The sequence below is a fragment of the Zootoca vivipara genome, chromosome 3, assembly GCF_963506605.1.
Source record: "Zootoca vivipara chromosome 3, rZooViv1.1, whole genome shotgun sequence".
NCBI classification, from domain to species: domain Eukaryota; kingdom Metazoa; phylum Chordata; class Lepidosauria; order Squamata; family Lacertidae; genus Zootoca; species Zootoca vivipara.
In genome coordinates this window covers 76,903,318-76,925,872 of record NC_083278.1, presented here as the reverse complement: position 1 = coordinate 76,925,872, position 22,555 = coordinate 76,903,318, and the positions used below count along the sequence as shown (strand labels likewise).

At 43.4% G+C, this 22,555-nt stretch overlaps 1 protein-coding gene across 2 annotated transcripts in view; it reads left to right on the top strand.

Annotated features, from left to right (window-relative positions):
• Positions 1 to 5,790: 5,790 nt before the first annotated feature.
• Positions 5,791 to 22,555, top strand: part of PLD5 (phospholipase D family member 5) — a 56,706-nt gene continuing 39,941 nt past the window's right edge. Inside the window, exons 1-2 of one of the 2 annotated variants that reach the window (XM_035110554.2) lie at positions 5,791 to 5,942; positions 14,556 to 14,692. In XM_035110554.2, coding sequence (XP_034966445.2) covers positions 5,940 to 5,942; positions 14,556 to 14,692 — 140 coding nt within the window. In that variant the 5' untranslated portion in view covers positions 5,791 to 5,939. Of the gene's footprint in view, positions 5,943 to 14,555; positions 14,700 to 22,555 lie in introns of those variants that run through there. The other variant, XM_035110555.2, reaches the window with a different exon arrangement.

The following is a 22,555-nucleotide window of genomic DNA, read 5'->3' as shown; positions in this document are numbered from 1 at the left end:
ATATCACAAATCAGGCTTAAAGTATAAGTGGCGCTTAGGTGCCCTGACTTGCTGTGCGTCTAGAGGTGCAAACCTGCTGCTATGACATAGCCAGGCCTGTGGAATTTTCTGCTCCTATCCAATTGCATTACATAGGAACATACCGTAGGAAGCCTCAGTCAGATCAATGGTCCATCTAGCTCTGTACTGAACACTGGAATGTGAGAGCATGTTTTACTTTTTACTGGGCAATTAGGAAAACTACTGATACCTTGCTATGTTACCTATACAATTACAATAGTGAAAATTGAAATTAAAGTACATCACTCTACTTTCCATTCCCCGGTGGGTACAGGCCTAAGGTAAGTCCCCTAGGAATCAGTCTCATGTTGAATGCAAGTAGGACTTTCACATCTGTAAAACATGCAATAATCAAGCTAAAGTAAGATTGGTTGAAGCCTTGGAGTTGTACTAATTTGCAGGAGTAGAGTCCCCAGAAAAACAAGGATCTTTGTAGTACAGAGATATATCACTCTGGTTAAAGCATGTGTGGAGAAGAACCTTCTGCCCTCCAGATGTTGCTCAATTACAAATCGCATCATCCCTGGCCATTGACCATGCTTCCTGGTGCTGATGGCAATTGTAGTCGAGCAGCATCTGGAGGGTCAAAGGTTCCCTATGCCTGGGATAGAGAAACCAAAATTTGATGCCTATGAACCAAGCAATAAGACCCATTTTGTAGCCATTTTATGCCTCCTATATATTCACAAGAGTCATGTGCGGTGTACGTGCTGTTGGGGGAGGGAAGTACCTCTAGTGTGGGGGGGCATGTTCTCCTCCTACTCAGGTAGTTTGTCCACCTTTGTTCCTCACCCTGCGCTCAGCTGTCCCTGTGGTTCCTAGAAGCTGTCAGCATGTGAAAGTGGCCATACACCTGAAAATGGCTTTTATTGGCCAGCTATATCAGATGAATGTAGCCAATGGGTCTCAAAGCCTCAGTGAGTTAAGGACTAGGCTCTGGCAGACTGAGCAGACAAGACCAATAGTGGGTTCAAAAGTCAGTTATTGCACATGCTGTAGAGGGAAGTGAGGGGCAGATGGGGCTCATCAACCTGGGAAGATAGCCCATCTAGGAGAAGGAAAATTCTGATCCTAAATCTCCACAGCCTTGTGACTATACTCATTCATGAGAAACGCTGCAGGAGTAAACCCCGAGGATGGTGCCTTGTGGGACATCTTTAGGAGAAGTAAAGGCTAAGGAGTAAACCTTATCTTTTTAGATAGACGAAACCTTCAGTTTTATATAGCAGGCTATATCTCTTTCCATAAAATTTTATTAGAATCTTCAACTGAGGATCAAACTAGATGCGGTATTAACATTATACTTTTAGGATTTGCACTAACACCCACTTGTCTTTAGTAGTAAGAACAGCTTTGCTATCGATGATGAAATTATTTGAGATCCTGCCCAGTTGCTTAATAAAGGCAAAGGCACTTTCATTTATTCCAGTGCTGTCTACCTGGACAAAAGGTAATGGCTGTGAATGGCCCCAGAAGAAATGCACATGAATGTAATGGTGGGGTCAACAAAACAGCACAGTACCTAATGCTTAGGTAAAGGTAAAGGGACATTAGGTCCAGTCGTGACCGACTTTGGGGTTGCAGCACTCATCTCGCATTATTGGCTGAGGGAGCCGGCATACAGCTTCCGGGTTATGTGGCCAGCATGACAAAGCCGCTTCTGGCAAACCAGAGCAGCACACGGAAACGCCATTTACTTTCCCGCTGTAGCAGTACCTATTTATTTATTTGCACTTTGACGTGCTTTCGAACTGCTAGGTTGGCAGGAGCAGGGACCAAGCAATGGGAGCTCACCCCATCGCAGGGATTCGAACCGCCAACCTTCTGATCGGCAAGCCCTAGGCTCAGTGGTTTAACCCACAGCGCCACCCGCGTCCCACAACCTAATGCTTAAGTCCTCCCAAAGCTTTGATGAAGATTTGGATGCAGTTCTGTAACTTGTAAACAATGCTATAAAGTTACAGTACTAGATTAGTTTCAGTTCTGCTCTAAATGGAGGTGATAATTATGGAGAGAATTCTGTTTGTTGATTTGTTTATTCATTCACCCGTCATTATAATTTATTTTCCACTGTGCATCCTGCTATCATCCCAGGACATGTTACAGAAAAAAGATCAATCTCCAATAAAACAGCAAATCGTTAAAGGAAGGATAGCTCAGTTGGTAGAGTAGGAGACTATTAATCTCAGGGTTGTGGGTTTGAGCCCCATGTTAGGCAAAAGATTCCTGCCTTGCAGGGCGTGGGACTAGATGACCCTTGTGGTCCCTTCCAACTCTACTATTCTAAGATTCTATTATTAATATGCATCAAAAAATATCTATGCACAACAGACAGCAGTGCCATTTTGTAACTCACAGCATATCCTATTTGACTCCCACAAAAGTCCAGGTGAATAAATGGGTTTTCAGCTGGCAGCAAAAAAATAAACAATTACAGGGCTAGGCATAACTTAGGGAAGGGAGTTCCATAGCTGAGACAACACCACTGAAAAGACCTGGGTCACCACAAAATGTGCTTGACACCAACAGGATGACCAGTAGAGCTTTCCTATTGATCTTATTACATGGGCAGGCCAATATAGGAAGGCCTGGTGCTAGGGAGGGGCCAGATGGCATCTAAGGGGCCCACTGTCCGCCCTCCCTCCAGGACTCCAACAGGGAAGATGCTGCCGCCACATCAGCTCCTTGCTGCCCACATGCTGAGCACATCTGTCCAGGCAAGCCCTGGGAACCCAGCAACTGGAAGACCATGAAGACCGTGGGGTGATTCAGCCACCTGACTCTAGAATGTGACGGCTACCTGCTTGCTCACTCACTTGGCTGCGCTCCTCCCTGCTAGGACCGAGAGTAGCAACTGCACTTTTAAATGGGAGCATCACACTTTCCTTATGTGGAGGCCAGCCACCATCAAACTGGGTTATGTGACAGCAGACATGAATGGCCACAGCACATGAGAGCTGAGCTTGCTTGCTGGTATTGTTGCAGATGCTATTCCTGTTTCCTGGAAATCCTCTCAGGCAGCGCTTGTCCTTAGCAGCAAGAGGAGGAAGCTGTGGGGTTTCCTGCCCTTCTGGCAGGGCCAGAACAAGAAAGACAAGGGTGGGGTACAAAATGCTTTATTTTTATGTCAGTGTATACCATTGATGTTAGAGGCAAGTCATGGTTGTTATGGTGGCCATGAAGTTCTGAGAGTCTGGGTCCCAGTGGCAGCTGGTGGACACTGGATGTGGTGGGCCTTCTTGGGAGCCAAAAAGATTCCAGAGGTGCAAATAGGTTCCCAAGGCATAGCCAAGTTGTTCTGGCTTTCTTCCCGTCCTCTTCGCTTGCAAAGATACTGTGGACACTTAAGCTCTGCAGTTGTACAAATAATTAGCACTTAACTGAAAACTGTTTTATGTTGTTGAAGGGAATCCCTTCTGCCACAGTTACTTCTCTCAGCGGGGGGGGGGGGGGAGCAGCGAAATTATCCGGGCTGCCCCTGCCCCCAGCTCATTCACTTTTATGTCTTCTTAAGAACTTAAGAAGAGGCACTGGTCCCATCTAGGCCAGTATCCATTTCTCAGTGGTCATTCAGATGCTCATGGGAAGCCTGCAAACAGGGTCTGGGGGCAACAGTGCTCTGCCTACCTGCACTTCCCAGCAATTGGTGTTCAGAGGTATCTTGTCTCTGACAGTGGAGGTTGAAGACTTGCTCCATCATGGCTAGTAGCCATTAATATCCTTATCCTCCATGAATTTGTCTAATCCTGTTTTAAAGCCACCCACACCCTGTGTCTAATGTAATCCTTACTCAGCTCTTATATTGCCTTTTAAATGGATTGGCAGGCTTCCAACCCCACCCCCATCCCCCGGGTCTCCACTCACATTTGCTTGGACTTTAAAACAAGGAGCAAGCCTGCCTGGGATCAAAGTTCCCAACTTCCTTCTATGTAGGCTTTTTAAGCTCTAACCAGAGAATCCAAAAGAGCTATAGACTTCCCCAAGCCAATGTCTTCTTTCAGCCAGACAGGACAGGATTGGTGGGAAAGGGGAAGAGTCCAAGCAGGGCTGAGCAGCTGGACCCTGTTTCCTCTAATGGACCAGCCTCCACTGGAAAATATTACATCAGGGTGTGGACGGCAATCCAGTTCCATAATTGCTCCAGTCTAAACAAAGACATCTGAAGGCAGCCCTGTTTAGGGAGGCTTTTAATGTTTAATGGATTGTTTTATTTCATTTTTCTGTTGGAAGCCGCCCAGAGTGGCTGGGGAAACCCAGCCAGATGGGCAGGGTATAAATAAATAAATTATTATTATTATTATTATTATTATTATTATTATTAGTGCAAATCTGTGCCTGTCACACCCATGTGCACTGAATTTAATGTGTAGTGATGTCTCTGCAGTCATACCAAGTGCTTAGGTCTGATAACTTACTATCCTTACTATAATATGGGCAGTATGCTTTGAGATATATATGTTAGGCTTTATGTACCAGTATGTAGACATCACACTGTTATGTTACACCCTACACAACTGAGCCCAAGTGCACAGGGCCCATGTAGAGTGATCACAATCCTGCTGCCTGTTGTACATTCAGCATACTTAGGCATGGTTGTGTTAAAAGGGCAAATGTCTGCCTGCTTCCCTGGAGTTTGTTCATTTTTAAAAAAAGAACAATTCATTCTTTATACTTCCTTGTAGTAGGATATTGTTCTCCACCCAGCCTTCTCTTGCATCGGAGCAGACAATGTCAGCCACCCAACTGACTCTGGGATTTCCAAAGAAGAAACATGGTTTGTCACAAAGCCATTTGGCTTTAGACCAGTTAGCACACTGTCTCATAGCAAAAGCAGATAATTATATCCATAAGTTACTTGGTACTATACAGGGTCATTTTTTATTCCCTTGAGTTAAATCCCTTGAGTCATTTAATTGCTTGCATTTGTCAGGTGAATTTTTATTTTATTTTAAAAAGAAGCTGTTGTGTATTGGTTTAATTTGTGTACATGAGTTTCTCTGCTAGTCCTGTAACTACCTTTCCCGCTCCTGGGCGATTCAAATGGGTGCGGTGACAGTTGCTACTGGTTAACTTGTTAGCACAATTTGGATCTTCACTCTGATAGGTTCCCACCAAAATCTAAATGTATCCTTTCCCCAACCCCTGCTCCTGAGAGTATAAAAGGAGCTCACCGTTTCCCTCCAGTCAGTCAAGATTCCTACTGCAATAAAGAAGACTGTTCTTGTTATACTTGACTCCTAGCAGTTCCTTGCTAGTATGCTGAATCACTATTCTGAGCTGACTTCACGAAGAGCTGAAATCACACTCACGACATAACAGAAGCATAGCGCAAGAAAAAGATAATAACCAACTGGTAGCATGTGGATGCACATTTTGATTGCCAGCACATTTTCTGGCATAGTTAGAGGCACTGGGGATTTAGGAGAATCCCAAATTTGGATTCACTGAGCACTGTAAGTCAGGATTTGGGTAGCATGGCAAACCTTTGTGTAATCTGGCAGGGTGCCATTCTGCATAATACATGTTTTCAATCAACCCACTGAAGAAGCTTAAAAACTATGTGTGAATTGCTTTTGAATAAAGAATAGGGAGTCATTTTCTACATGCAGTGAATAAAAATGCAAATAAGATGTATCTTCTTCCTCTTCTAACTGCACAAAACTATGCTACATGCACATTCCAAGCCCTCCCTTTTCCTTGCCTGGATTGGCTGATGATTTCCAAAACATCAAGGCTAGCAATTGAATGACTGAAATATAATAGGTGGTGATGCGTTTTCCACACATAAAACACTCTGTTCCTCTAAAGCCTCCGCTGGCTCCTCTAAGCAGCACTACAGCCACAGTTCCTTTAGCACTGCTCGACTCTCCTGGATCAGAATGGTAAGAAGCGATTTGGTTTTTAGCAGCCTAAGAAAAAATATTACAGGCTAGACAGGGATATGATGTATATAGAACTTGCTAGTGAAAACAGCAGAGTGCAGTTATTTAAACCAAGCTGCAAGTGGCTAACAGTATCACTATCAATATGCTATTGGAGGGGGAAGGCAAGTCGGTGACAAATATCTCTGGCACTGATAATATACAGTATAACAAAAACCTTTCTAATGAGAAGATTGCTGTTTAAAAGGAATCTTGATTCAGAAGAGCAGGTGTGTAGGTGTTCTCAGTAACATAAAAAGGTATAATTTGGTAGATTCAGATGTAAATAAAACAAGTGTTCCAAGAACAGCGCTGGTGTAGATTTATTTCTCATGGCTTAATGGCATCTATTGATTTTGCTACCTTGCATATGACTTTGAGTGGATGAATTCTGTATTCTTGCCATTTGTAATATGTTAAACCATAAAGTGAAGTATTCCAGTAAGCAGACAAATGCAGCTTAGGGTGTGTAAATGTTTTTAAAATTGGCAAACAAAACAAAACAAAACCCCAGAGCAGTTAAAGTATCTTGCCTGTTTTCTTTCAAAACAAATCTTTAGACTCTTTGGTGTAAAATACTAGGGGCAGGAGAAAGAAAATTGCATCGCCTTCCTTGTAAGCTTTTGGATCCACCCTAACTGGAACAGGAAAACACAGGATTTCTTCATTAAATATGCAATGAAGGCAGACTGCCGTATGAAAATTTAACCCTTTATTTTAATAATTTATTTGAATAAAATAAGATGATAATGAAATAATAAGAGCACCAAGGCAGAAGAAATACAAAGCACGGACATTTAGCAGAAAGCACTAACATGTGCTTATTGGACAGCTGACAATATATTATTCTCTTTGTCATTTAAATGAAAGAAGAAAATATGTGGCATGTTTTTAATGGGCAGTGATAAAATAAATATCTTAAAGATATCTAGAAACCTCCTAGATGTAATCAAAGAGGGTGGACGAAGAATGTTTCTGTTTTAAACCTCTGAAGAATTCCATTATCATTCCACCCACTATTACTTGTGAACTTTTTGTTGGCATCAGGACCTTGTTGAATATTTAGCCTATTGCTGAATGGTTCAGTCATGTAAACATTCATCTTGCACAGTGCATTTATTCTATGACTCTGACCTATACATGGCTTTGTTAATTATTTGGCTTAGTTGAATGACCATGAGTTCGTTCCTTTAGATTAGCTTTCGAGTAAATTCCTTGTTACATTTTCCAGCCAGTGTGTGGTGGTTTTGGTTGTTTGTGGTTTGCAATGAATGGCCAAATGAATATGTATGGAGTATATAGGTTTCCTCATGTTGCACTTTGTGGAACTTGATGGGAAAGATCTGCAATAATAGTGATTCCCATCCATGTGTGCATAGGTGAGAGAGGATAGGCAGGTCAGGAAGCATAAGACTGAGTTTCCTTTGGATGTGTATACATTCTTTCTGTGTTTAAGCGATATCTAAATTTAGTATTCTTGATTATTGGGACAGACTGAAATACCATACATTAAAGGGGGGAGGGAAATTAAAATATATGACCTGGAATTTATTCTTGGTAAAGTGTTTGTGTTAGGGGGAAAAGGAATATTCATCAGATTTTTAGGTTTCACAAGTAAGTTAAGAAATAGTCCAGTTGTATTTATTATTTGCTATTGCTACCAGACAGATAAAATATTCTGGGCTAAAACACTCCAGGAGCTTTTCTACACTGCTGTTCTAGAAAGATGTTTCTTTTATGTTTTGAAACTCTGTTCCTCAAAGTGGCATTTCTCCAAATACCAATTCTCCTGTAGCTTTGTTACATCAGTCTCAAGTTACCTGAGATTCAGATTCATTTTTATTGCCTTTATAATGTTGTTATAGGAACCAAACTTGTACTGTAGTATTCTGAAGACTGAGAATATAGGGAGTTGCTATGGTAACCAACGCATAGCCCGAGAGGGGATCCTCTTAACTCTTGTTCTTGGTGGGCAAGAAAAAACAACAACAGAGCTTAGGAAGAACAAGACCTAAGGCAGATAAAAGCATTGAGTACAGTAATCTCAAGGCCACACACTCAGAATAGTTGTATAGAGTATGTTAATTCTAAAGGCTGAAAGGGAGGTATCCCAGTCTTATGTGCGAGAGAAACAGAACTAGTTTTATTTTACTTTTATATACCCTCGACCCAGCCCTTCAATCAAATTCCCAAGGCAATTTATATGAAAAATACAACAAAACAATTAAAATGACAAATTAACAAGCTTCCTCTATATTAAAAATATAAGAACTTATCATAATCCACAATATGATTCAGATACAGGGCGTATAGTCATTTTTAACACTGATACTAGTTCATCTGACAACAAGCCGCACATAACATACTTCAAGATATTGTACTTTATTTAGTCATGGGGGAATATCAGGTGGATGCTAGTCACGTTGGCTATATGCAGCTTCCAGGTTCAGAACTGTAGGTCACAGAATCATGGAATTGTAGAGTTGGGAGAGGTTCCAAGGGTCCTTTAGTCCAACCCCCTGCAATGCAGGAATCTCAGCTAAAGCATCCATGACAGATAGCCACCCAACCTCTGTTTAAAAATCTTTGGATACTAATAACAGGAGAAGCCTATTGCCCTTACGTGTTTGTGGCCTCTCCATATGCATTTGGTTTGTTACTGTAAAGTGCTGGATTACCGGTAGATTTTTAGGCTCATCCAGTACTGCTCTTCTCATACACACACACACTGTTTTAACTACCAACTATAAACAATGGCCATATTGTTTCAATAGCGCATTGGAAGGTAGTGCCTCCATGCTGCAGTTAGTGAAGACCTCAGTTGATAGTTGCCCGAGTGCTGATCTAATTTTAGTTTTATATCAGTGTCCTGCTTGAAGTGTTAGGAGATAAATTTATCTTAACTAAACTCTGGTAGCACTTCAAAAGCAGTTTAGTTCAGCACTAAATTCTACACCCTCAACCCTATAATTTATTACAGAAATAGTAATACATAGAGGTGCACCTAGTCTAGCATGCTAACATGACAGAGATGCTTTCCTTGAAATGGCAGGCACCTTTCATGCTGTGCTGTTTCTTTTAAGTATATACTAGGGCAGGGGTTCCCAAACTAAGGCCTGGGGGCCGGATGCGGCCCAATTGCCTTCTAAATCCGGCCCACGGACGGTCCGTGAATCAGCATGTTTTTAAATGAGTAGAATGTGTTCTTTTATTTAAAATGCATTTCTGGGTTATTTGTAGGGCCTACCTAGTGTTTTACATGAGTAGAATGTGTGCTTTTATTTAAAATGCATCTCTGGGTTATTTGTGGGGCATAGGAATTCGTTCATATTCCCCCCAAAAAAATATAGTCCGGCCCCCCACAAGGTCTGAGGGACAGTGGACCGGCCCCCTGCTGAAAAGGTTTGCTGACCCCTGTACTAGGGTGTGTGTTAGCTCTCTTTATGAATGGAATAACAGGCAAACTGGGGGATTTGTGGGTCTCTCCCCCTCCCAAGTGAAAGTGCAATGTCAGTAACTTCCCACTGAGTCAAATTTCCCTCCTCCTCCTCCTTTACAGTACTGTATATTTCAAAAAAAAAAAAAATCTAAATCACTAGGCTTTGCAAGTGAAGCTATCCAAAATGTTGCCTGGATTTTTGTTGTTGTTAAAGCACTGCAGCAGATGATTTTTTAAAAAGTTTAAAGATGTAGGTTTGTTTGTTTTTTTAATCCTATCTACATTGGTCAGCTATAACAAAAAACAATGCCAGAGATCTTCAGAATTCCACAGGCAGCATTATGAGACAGCTTCCCATTGCCAGCCCTGTTTAAAACCTGTAAAGGCCTATTGTTGGACATAAACAAGACCAGAAATGAAGTTTGGTGTGAAGCTGCAAAATTTAAAAAACTGTGCAAGCAAGAATAAACACCCATCTGCCATCTCTTTTAAGTTAAGAAAGAGACAAATTCCACTCTCCCATAAGGGATCACGGAGGAAAGTGGATTCCTTTTACTCTCTCCGCAAAAATAGCCACTGGGCCTATTTGTCTTCAGTTTTTGCAGACTTCACACACCCTGAAGGGGATCCCATTTCTGTAAATTTCACCCACTTTGGCCAAGGGGGGGGGACCAATAACATTTTTTATAGCGAATGGGGAAACACAAATGCAGTTGTGGATGGTGTGATGGAGGCACTCACCTGACCTCTGGTTGTCTGTGTCACTGCTGCATGTCATGATGGAGGAGGGGAGGGGAGAGGAGAGGCAGCAGCAAGGCCATCATGGTGCAAAAGGAACAGTGGGTGTATCAGATTGGATCCACCAGTGAGTTTGTACCAAGCTGATCTCATACTGAGCTCTAGATTGTTGACAAAAATCCGTTACTGAGTTTTTAAGATAATTTTTGTGCTCAGCCTCCATTCTAGGCGAGGCTAATATAGTACGGCTAATATAGTTTCATTGAGTCAAGTGATGTGTATGTCTACTGAAGAGCAGATGCCAGAACAAGAAAATGTTGATACCATTTTTAAGCAGCTGTTTGGCATAAAGATTTTCACTACAGAGCATACATTCAGACTGTCACTGGGATTGTAGGATTGTATTTAGAAGCATTTGTGTTCAATTGGCAGTATGATGTCTGTATACTTGACAAACTATTGCATCCAGACCAATTGTCCATCCACCAGGTTTCAACCCTGATCAGTAGCAAGGTCTTGAAACGTCTAGGAGGTTAAGAGCAGTACTGGTTTTCCCTTAAACAGAGATTACAAGGCTCAAATTGGGATCTTATATGATGTGCAAATATTACATTTTAGGCCCCCTAATATTGATCTGTGTCCTTGCTATGAAGAAATATTTTAAATAAATTATTCTAGCTACTTTATGATATCTTTTAAGAAGCCATTTAAAGCAAATGGTATTGGTCACTTTCGGAGAAGATACGTAGCTAAAAGGAACACTGGTCATGCTTGGTATGCCAGTTAATGTTCTTAAAATAAAGTGGAAATAGACGGGAGATTAAAGGTTAAAAGATTGCTAATGGATGCAATGTGGAATGAGACTAACTGCAATACTATTTATGGCAACTGCACAGACTGTCTTTTTGTAAGCTAATGGAATGTCTGCATTTTCTGTAGATCAACTTTATTTTTCAAAAAAAGTAATTTAATGACTTACCCGTGATCCTTTTCAGGGGCATAAAAAATAACATTATATACCTCCCAACATACAGTCTAGCGCACTGAAAATAATACAAAGGACTGCTGTCTCCTTTATGACCCTGCCTTCCCACTTAAGTCATCTTTGAAGGCTTGGCTCTGTATTCCTCTCCCATCGCTATTGAGTCTGGGTCAGAGCCTGCTAAATTCCTGCGTAACTCCTGGAGAATCTATGGCCCTCCAGATGTTTTGGACTACAGCTCGCATCACCCTAGCCAATAGTTATGATTTATTATGGTTTATTGTAGTCTAACAATAAATGGAGGGCCACAAGTTCACTATCTCTTATTTATGAGCATGATTATAAGTTCGTTGTGCTGATTTCTGTTGCTGTCTATTTTTCATATTGATTTTCATAGAATCATAGAATTGTAAAGTTGGAAGGGACCTCGATAATCATCTTGTCCAACCACCTGCAATGCAGGAATCTCAACTAAAGCATCCATGACAGATAGCCATCCAACCTCTGCTTAAAAACCTCCAAGGAAGGACAGCCCACAACCTTCCTAAAGTCTTTTCTACCAGGCCCGGCTCTAGGGGCAGTCTCGGTGGCGCAGGGCACCAGGGCGCCGGGCCGGCAGGAGGGCACTGCGCGGAAGCCGTGTTGCGCGCTGTGCCCACCCACAAGGGCGGATGCGCCGGAGCGATCTCTGCACCATGGCGCCAGGGCGCCCGACCGGCTTGAGACGGCCCTGTTTTCTACTGTCAAACAGTTCTTACTGTCAGAAAGTTCTTCCTGATATTTAGTCAGAATCTCCTTTCTTGTAACTTTAATCCATTGGTTCGGGTCCTCCCTTCTGGAGCAGGAGAAAACAAGCTTGATGCTATCACACCTCTTCTCAGACTCCTCTTTTCGATGATAAACATACCCAACAGTTCATCATAAGGCTTGGTTTCCAGACCCTTGATCATCTTGGTCAGCCTCCTTTGCCCATGTTCCAGTTTGTCAACATCATTCTTAAATTGTGGCACCCAGAACTGGCCACAATATTCCAGGCATGGTCTGACCACGGCAGAATAGAGTGGTACTTTTACAGATACTTCCCTTGACTTGGACATTATACTTCTGTTGATGCAGCTGAGAATAGCATTAGCTTTTTTTTGCTGCTGCATCACACTGTTGACTCATGTTGAGCCTGTGGTCTACTAAGATACCTAGATCCTTCTTACATGTCCTACAGGTAATCCAGGTGTCTCCCATCTTATATTTGTGAATCTGGTTATTCTTGCCTAAGTGTAAACCTTACATTTGTTCCTGTTGAAATTCATTTTATTATTTTGGGCCCAGTTCTCCTATCTGTTAAGGACATCTTGAATCCTGATTCTGTCTTCAGCAGCATTAGCTACCCCTCCCAGTTTGGTGTCATCTACAGATTTGATGAGCATCCCCTCAATTCTTTTGTCCAGCCCTCATTTTACCAACTTCTCTATAAGAACCATCCATTGACTTTAATGCAAACAATGTGCAACTATTTCCAGATTTCCAGATGTCTCATTTATTGCTTTGAAAAAGTGCAATTAGCATGTTTGATGCTGAAATGGTTTTTTTAAAAAATCAGAAGCCGATACTTTTTATGGTACCCATCTGCCATACCAGTCAGTATTTTTTTTCAAATGGTAGATGTACAATTAAAATAATTCTTGTAATCTCATCAGCAAGTATCCTTAGAAGGACATTTCTGCTTTGTGCTGATATGAAAAGATGGAAGAAGATAAATATTTATCAGGAGGATGCAGTAATGGTCAGTTGACCACAAGGGTTTATAAATAATAAATTGGACTTATCAATAGCAAAATAGTCCGTCCTAAAAATTTACGTATTTTTAATTTGTGGGTTTCTGTTAGTATTTTTCCAGCATGCAGCTTTAAGCAGCATCACACAAGTTGCCTCTTTCTTTCAGTGCTCAATTTCTCTCTCTAACTCTTATGGCTGTGATGTTTGAGTCTTGGTTTTGTAAGTTCCTGGGTAGACACATACCCTTATGTTCTTAAGAAATTATAACATCTAATTTATTTGTAAGCATAAAAAAGTATTTATAGTGTTTGTTTTTTTGTTCTTCTTCAGTTGTTTCTTTCCCCCATGTTTTTGGTACTACACAAAATCTGCAAAAAAGAGAGAGAAACTTTTAAATCCCAGTAACTTCCGTGAAAGATTATCCAGAGAAACAATTATATCCCTCAGTCCTGAACCATGACCCCAGTACGTCCAAATATAAGCTGTCCTGTTAAATTAATACATGAGGAATCACTCACAGTGCTAGAATATAAATGCATATTGGTGGGAACTAATTGGGAAAGAAAGCTTGCATGAATCTACAACTGGACACATCCAACTTTAATTGCTTTTTTTTGTTTATTTGTTTCATAGTAGTAGAAGATGTTCAGTTTAGACCAGGCATCTCCAAACTGCGGCCCTCCAGATGTTTTGGCCTACAACTCCTATGATCCCTAGCTAACAGGTCCAGTGGTTGGAGAAGATGAGAATTGTAGTCCAAAACATCTGGAGGGCCGAAGTTTGGGACTGTCTGCTTTAGACTGTCATTACCTTTGTACAAATTTCCATATACTTCCTGTTGGCTTTTGCCTTTCAGGATCATGGAATCAGTTTTATATTTTACTTAATAAAGGCTTACCTTTCACCTGTGCAGCCACAGGGAGGTCCCCAGCTATAGTCCAAACATGCATGAACCTGTTACATACACTTCTCATGGTACTTTATGTAAAATTGGCCTTGAACTCAGTTGGTGTATTTTTGAACAAGCAATGGAGTTTGCTGTGTGACAACCACATTATCCAGTGTGATGCTCCCATAAGATAAGAGAGGTTGACATGAGAATGATTTTTTTGTCACCTCCCTGTGAGCATGGGGAATATCTTACCCTATTATTTATTCTTCTTGCATAGTTAATATTATTTTTATAGACAGGATTTGTTATCATAGGGCTCATCTTTCAGTTTCAAGGTACTCTTTTGTGCGCTCACACCTTAGTGCCAGTGATTCAATTTTCACCTCAAATTTGGGATGATTGAAAAGTTTTATTTTAAAAAAGCTTTGTTCCATATCATACTTTAGTGTATGCGATGCTTAATAAAAAATACTCCCAGTAATGTATGCAGAAAATATTTTAATACAATCGTATTGAGACAAAAAGAGAAAGGAGGGGATGTGAACATTTCTTTCAGGCTTATGACACTACTTTGTTGTGTTTTATTAGTTTTGTGAAACCTCCCTGATCAAACCAATTGCATTTTGAAAGAGAATTATATTCAATAAAATGGTTATGCCTACATTTATGACATAAAGGCTTTTATAACAATTGTGATATTATTACTTCACTTCCTAGCATTTTTATTCTTTCCATTTTAATCTCTTTCAGTCCCAGCAAAAATGCATTGTGATCTTTGCACTGGTTTGCTGCTTTGCGATTCTCGTTGCACTGATATTTTCAGCTGTGGATATTGTTGGAGAAGATGAGGATGGTCTCTCAGAAAAGAACTGTCGAAATAACTGTCGGTAAGAGGTAACAAACAAAACTTCTCCTTTGGGGTGGCAGCAATATTAATTTGCGAGGGAAAATTTGAACATTACAAGGTTATAAGTAGGGTATGAGCCTGTTCTTTGACTGTTTTCACAGGGGGAAAGGCGAAGTGAATAGATGGTACTGTGTTGTGCTGTGAGCTGACAAAAAGTTTGGCCATACTTACTGCCGAAATGTCTCTCACCTGACAGCCCAATCCACAAGCCAATTAACTCTTTTTCTGTTGATGGAGAGCATTTTCACATACCACCTTAAGTTTCAACTGGTGCATATTGTCTACAGTCTGACCAGATTTCACATTCATATTATAGAAATATATGTTCCACCTAATTATTATATAAACATTCACATAAATAACTTCAGAAAACACACCAAAGGTTATTTAAGTCTTGTATGTGAAAATTCCTTTAGTATCTGTCTTCAAAGACAAGTGTACAAGTAGGGTGGATACAGAACACACATATATTAGCAGGGGCTGTGCCAGCGGTCCCCCTTGTTGCTGAAAGCTCCATATTGTTCATGGGGATGCACACATGTGTGTGCACATGTGTGAGACCACACAATGGTGCCTAGTGCATAGTGGCCTACTTCTTTGCCTACATTGCATCTTCAAGGAGCTGTTGATTGAAGCTTTTTTGTATTGTCCAGTATATGTTGGCATTTACTGTAGGCGAAGGAGTTTTAGACTCTTTGGAAACCCACTGAAACATTCTCTGTGGCATCTAAATTAGGAGAGGTTGTGCAAGCCCTGGATGGGCACCTAGACACAGAGGTGGGCTTGGGTCCTAGCTGTGAGTGGGCTGGTCCCGAGTCCAGATATTTGGTCAGTTGTCTGCTTTGAATGAAGGTTGTACTCCCCCTGAAGGAGCAGGTTCATTGTCTAGATGTGATTCTGGATTCAGAGGCCCAGGTGGCCTTGGCAGTTAGGAGTGCCTTTGCCACTTTAGTTGCATGACAGCTATGGTTTATTCTGGTTCAGGACAGCCTGATTGCTGTTGTCCATGCTCTTGTAACCTCCAGGTTGGATTACTGCAATGCACTCTATGTGGGGCTGCCTTGAGGTTGGTCCAGAAACTGCAATTGACTCAAAATGCAGCATCTTGACTGCGCACTGAGAGCTCGTCCATACTTCGCTTGTCCCGTGCCTAGAAAGCATAGATCTGAGCATTTTCGCATTTACCCTGCGCTTTCCCCTAGAAAACCCGCTCTTCAGTGCTATATCAGAACAAATGGCAATCCATAGAACTCCCAATTGCTGTTTGTTCTAATTCAGCACTAAACTGTGAGCTTTTCCAGGGGAAAGCCTAAGGGCACATGGAAGTGTGGTGGATCCCTGAGCAGCATATTACCAAGCACATTGCTCTGCTGTGGAAAGAATTACTTTCTTTCAGCGAAGCCAGTCACAGTGACCTGAGGAACTAATACAATCTATATAGCTGTTGCTCCCAATACAGATGGAGCAGTCTATTCCAAGTCCATGTCAGTTTCACATGTGGTTTGTTCAATAAGTCCATTCTATCCCACTTTCTTATAAATCTATGCTTCTTTTTTTTCAAAATCCGATTGCAGATTTGTATTTAACTACATGTTTTACCACCTAAAGAATTGGTGCTGTTGGAAACTCCTGATTATTTACTAAGGGGAAAAGGAACACCCAGTGTGTCTCAGCACTGCCATGCTTCTGCTTCCTAATCTAACAACTGATTGGGTCCAGAGATCTCTACACAGTCACAAATCTGTATGCATTTAGCAGGCCCAGAAACTACATCCTCTATAGCTATCTATGCCACTGATGGTGTGCTGGGTGTAGGGTTTATTTTTTCTCCACTCACGTGGCTTTTGCATGTTCCTGCTTCCAGGATGTCTTTTTGCAGACTGTTTCTAGATCAAGGTGACAGTGTTAAAAATATAAAACCAAGTAAGTTGCTTTTCTCCTTTCTGCCATTGTTAATGCAAGGTAAAATGTTTTAATGTGTTCTGCAGCACAGGTTTCACTGACCTGACAGCTTATGAAGGCTCTTGCTCCTCTTCTTTTTCAAAGATAAAATTTATTCCTTTTTGTCTAACCTGTGGTGTATAGTACAGTTGGCTCAGAGTTTTACTCGTGAACTTTTCTTCCTGGAAACCTTCAGCAATAATCCATTGCCCATCTTTACACTCTTTGTGCAGGGAAATAATAATGTTTATTAAAACAATTTTATGCAGACAACAGTAAAATGATAATTTTTCTTTTGATGGAGGCACAAAGCAGCTCTTTATTCCCTGGTGAACATGAAGCTTCACACATACAGCTGGAACGTACAGTTTCGAAATGCCAAACAGTCCAGGAGAGAGCAATAATCCCCATATGTTATTTCTTTGGTTGCTTTACAGTTATTATATTTTGGGGGTGGATGAGCATAAGAAGCTATACCAAATCAGTTCATTGGCTCCATCTAACTCAGGCTTCCTCAACCTCAGCCCCCCAGATGTTTTTGGCCTACAACTCGCATGATCCCTAGCTAGCAGGACCAGTGGTCAGGGGTGATTGTAGTCTCAAAACATCTGGAGGGCCGAGGTTGAGGAAGCCTGATCTAACTCAACTTTGCCTTCACTAACAGAAAATGGCTCTCCAGGGTTTCAGGCAGGGATTTCCCTCCTCAGCTCTGCAGTTGCCAGGGGGTGAAAACTGGAGACCTTCTGTGTACACATCATATAATAATAATGCTAGCTGCCAGACCTCCTGGCTGGAGAGGGTTGGGGTGGTGCAGATGAGCTCTGAAGGAACTTATCTGCCATGACCTGCTGTGCCCACAGAAAACTACAGGTGTAGATCTAGTAGTGCCTGTGTTTTTTCTGCTCGCAGTAGCTCGGGTTAAGTGTTATAGAGGCAGAGCAGAGGAGGACATGCATCCATTAGATCAGTGTTTTTCAACCACTGTTCCGCGGCACACTAGTGTTGCCTGGTGTGCCGTGGGGAAAAGACGGCGGTGGGGCAGTGAGCTGCCGCATCGCGCCTGCAGGATCCCTGGCTGGCTGGCTGGCTGAGTGCATGTGGTTCCTTCCCAGAGGAGCCTGGCAGGTGCCAGCAGGGGGAAGCGCTTCTGCGGGGAAAGCAGGCAGAGTCAGCGCCCAGCAGCGCGGCGCTGGATTGAGGAGGCGGTGCTTCGTGCGGAGCTGCAGGCTGCTTCCTTGATCCGGCGGCCTACCGGGTCAGGCCCAGCAGCGCCGCGCGGAGCACAGGATTGAGGAAGCGGCCTGCAGGGTCGGTGCCCAGCAGCTCCGCACGAAGCACCGCCTCCTCAATCCAGCGCCGCGCTGCTGGGCGCTGACTCTGCAGACCGGCTCCTCGATCCGGCACTCTGCAGGACAGCTTTCTTTTGGGCAAGGAGTTTGCAAACAGTTTAACAGCGCAGCCCTGTCCCTGCGCATTCGGAAGCGAGCCCTGGACCGCTCGGGGGGCCTTACTCCACCTCGCGCGAGGAGTGGGGGCCCTAAGCATTGCCGTTTTCGGCGGCGGCAACAGGCGGGCGGCGCGCGGGATCCGTAGGCGGGGGGCGCCTCAGCTCTGGCGTCTCTCCACCGGGCTGTTTCCTTGGCAATGGGGGATGGAAGCCGCGTCTCCCCCGGGAGCAGGAAAAAGGGTGGCAAGGCGAGAGCCACCCGCAAGCCCCGGCACTGCGAGCTCCTCAGTGGCTGCGGGTCTCTGGCAGCACGATGCCACAGTGGCTGCTCAGTCTCCTGCTCTCTCCCGTGTCCCACACCGGCGCGGCTGGGCGCCGACCTGGCAGGCCGCCTCCTCAATCCGGCGCTCCCTGCAGCGCTGCTGGTCACCGACCCAGCAGGCCGCCTCCGGGACCCAGCAGCAGCAACGCTGGCTGCGGTAATTACAGCAAAAAAAATTTAAAAAAGACACCCCCCGAAAATAAGCCATAGGCTTATTTTCTTGGGTAAAATAAATATAAGACGGTGTCTTAAAATGTGGGAAACACGGTAATAACCTCAAGCAGCTAATAACCTCAATAATATAGGCACAGAGTTAATTTTTTTAACATTTTCTAATGGTGGTGTGCCTCGTGATTTTTTTCATGAAACAAGTGTTCCTTTGCCCAAAAAGGTTGAAAAACACTGCATAAGATGCAAAGCCCCACCACCCATTCCCCCAAGAGGCCCCAACACCAGACCTATTACCTAGGCAAACCTAGAGCTGGCATGGGTAATTTACACCCATTGGTTTCAAAGCGTGTTAAAAAAAAAAAATCAATACTTACCAGGCCAAAGAGAAATAAACACATCTCTCAAGCCTTCTGCTCTGGCTAGTGCAAGTGGATCACCCACCACTTCACCCCCTCACACATACATTTAATACATGTGCCCCTTGTCAAACCTTAAATATTTAAAATTCTATTCAGGGGCGTAGCCAGGATCAAAGCTAGGGGGGGCAAGCCATGGTCGTTCAGGGGCGGGGCCAAGGCACGGAAGGGGAGGGGCCACGAAGTGGGCGGGGCTAAAGGGCCAGCGGGCCTGATGACATCGTGGCGGCGGTAGCAGCGGCCACCTTGTGCTTCTGGGGCTGGTAGCGTTGGTGGCTACCCTGCTTGGCTGGAGAGGACGGGAGGGTCGGGCAGGCAAGAGGGGGTGGCAGGGCGGGCGAGGGCGAGGCAAGACACGGCCGCAGCCACAACGGCTCCGAGGCGTTGCTGCATATCAGCATAATATTTCAACCATGGTTCAAGCCCCACCTTAGGAAAAAAATCCTGCATTGCAGGGGGTTGGACTAGATGACCCTTGTGGTCCCTTCCGACTACAATTCTATGATTCTATTGATATATTACCATAGCATATGCATCATTCTGCTTTCTTGAATTGTCCTGCTCCTAGGCATAGCATCCAACTCCTAGAGGCCTAGGTGCCCCCCCCCAATTACTGGTAAATACCGTATTTGAAAGAGTCATCCCCCCATGTTGATGGGCTTTCTATGTGGGGCTTATCTGCCTCCCCCGTATTTTATTAAGGATGGAAGAGGGAGGGAAGGAAGGAAGAAATAGAGAGAGAGATAACTCATATTTGTGGGTGTCTCTGGATGACGCTGTGATGCTGGAACTCTGCAGCAAGAGGACGGGAGGGTTGGGCAGGCGAGAGGGGGTGGCAGGGCGGGCGAGGACGAGGCAAGGCATGTCCGCAGCCACGACGGCTCCGAGGCGTTGCTGCATATCAGCATAATATTTCAACCATGGTTCAAGCCCCACCTTAGGAAAAAAATCCTGCATTGCAGCGGGTTGGACTAGATGACCCTTGGGGTCCCTTCCGACTACAATTCTACAATTCTATTGATATATTACCATACCATATGCATCGTTCTGCTTTCTTGAATTGTCCTACTCCGAGGCATATCAGCCAACTCCTAGAGGCCTAGGTGCCTCTCCCCCCCCCCAATTACTGGTAAATATCGTATTTGAAAGAGTCGTCCCCCCATGTTGATGGGCTTTCTATGTGGGGCTTATCTGCCCCCCCCCGTATTTTATTAAGGATGGAAGAGGGAGGGAGGGAAGGAAGAAATAGAGAGAGGGATAACTCATATTTGTGGGTGCCTCTGGGTGACGCTGTGATGCTGGAACTCTGCATGTACAGGAGCCTTGTAAGCAGCTTTCTCTCTGCTTGATTTACAGCAGGCACGTCCAACAGGTAGATTGTGATCTACCAGTAGATCACTGGATGTCTGTGGTAGATCACTGGTAGGTCACTGGCACCCCTAAAAAAAGCTCACCCAAAATTTTCCTCCTCCCTCAAAAAAGTTGAACTATGACCTGAAGCCCTAAACAAAAATGGGCCTCCCTCCCTCCTAAAAGAAGCTCAACAAGTTTGACCTAAACCCCAAAAAACAGGGCTTCCCTTCCTTTAAAAAAAACTCAACAGCTTTGACCTGAACCCCCCAAAAGGGGGTAGATCACCCCCAGTTTTAAACTCTGAGTAGATCAGAGTCTCTTGGGAGGTGGCCACCCCTGATTTACAGTATACAGATGCAGGAGGAGGGGCAGACTGGAACACCAATGCTTTTTATAAACATCACTGTGTCTGTCAAAGCTACAGCCTCCCCCCTTTCTTATTCACTTCTTTTTAGCCTTGCAGAGCCACCTTAGTCAAATTGAATCCTCTGAGTCTGCACCCTCATTAAATCGCCAATAGAACTCTTAATGCTCCTGAATGCTCATTAACAACTCCCACTTAAGAACAATAGGGTGAAATGGTCAGCTATCGAATCTTGCCTGGGGATATATGCTCCATTGTCTTAACTGCTTAACTACTGGTAGCCACTTTGCTTTATTTATTTGATGTGTTTTTGTTACTGCTGTGTCCCCCCCCCCCAGCAAGCGGAGACTTAGCTGCTCTTGCTAAAGCAAAGCCCTTTCCACTTCAGTTTTTGGAGGAGAAAAGTGCTGGTTATGGTCTGTAAAATACATTAATTTTTTTGCTTCTAGGGGGGGCAGCTGCCCCCTCCTGCCCCCCTGCCTACGCCCATGATTCTATTTTCATTTTTCACAAGGGTACCAGTGTACATCCTCCAAATGTACAAGGGCTTCCTAATTCCATGGGAACTTTCCATAGTGTTCTTTTGCACTGAGGCTGAACTGAAAGAAAATGAGCACTGTTGCTCTGTTGTCTCTCGCTTGTATTCCCTAATATTGCTCTTAAACGTATGCCCACAGCTCCCCCGCCCAAGCTATTGCTTCCCTGCTCCTTTCCTGACTTAAAAATCTTAAATCAGTAAAAGCATGGGACTGAAACAAAAGTGACATGAAAGCGTCCATTATGGTGTAATATGTCAGCATTAATGGTATATTTAAATGCACCCTGAGGACTCATGACCATTCATAATTGCATGCAGGTATAAAAACAAATGCTGCTTTAAATATGCTACCACTTCAAAGTTTGAATGTTCAACTTGAAAAATAGCATCTGTGCCCATTTATATTATGGTAAATGTGAAGGACAAGTTGCACTTAGCTTAAACTCAATGTTGGTATTTTGCTAACACTTACAGGTGAAATATCCATACAAACAGACTTGGTAACTTGATTCCCTATTCCAAAGGCATTGTTAAGTTGGATGACAGATAAATTAATGCCTGAGGTTCCTTGCTTCTACAGTAATATTGACTGTGATTTTCATAGAATCATAGAGTTGGAAGAGACCACAAGGGCCATCCAGTCCAACCCCCTGCCGAGCAGGAAACACCATCAAAGCATTCTTGACATATGCCTGTCAAGCCTCTGCTTAAAGACCTCCAAAGAAGGAGACTCCACCACACTCCTTGGAAGCAAATTCCACTGCCGAACAGCTCTTACTGCCAGGAAGTTCTTCCTAATGTTTAGGTGGAATCTTCTTTCTTGTAGTTTGAATTCATTGCTCCGTGTCCGTTTCTCTGGAGCAGCAGAATACAACCTTTCTCCCTCCTCTATATGACATCCTTTTATATATTTGAACATGGCTATCATATCACCCCTTAACCTTCTCTTCTCCAGGCTAAACATACCCAACTCCCTAATTCTTGCAGGTTAACCACATAGCTCAGCAGCAGAACATTTGTGTGCATGTATAATGTCACAATTTTATCCTTGTTCGCTCCAACAGAAAGTGTCTTAGTAGCATGGTTGGGAAAGATATCTGCATTAAGACCAAGAGGTTCATTTGCACTTAAGGTGCAGAATGGTGGGCTAAGTGGGTTGGGATTGAGGAAGCGAGTGTTAACATCTCCAAAACATGTCTGCCAGATTCTTCTGCACCAACTTGAGGTGTGGGGTTGTGGCATCATGATCCCAGAACCTAGCCCCTTGCAGTATCCTGAGGATGAGCAAGAA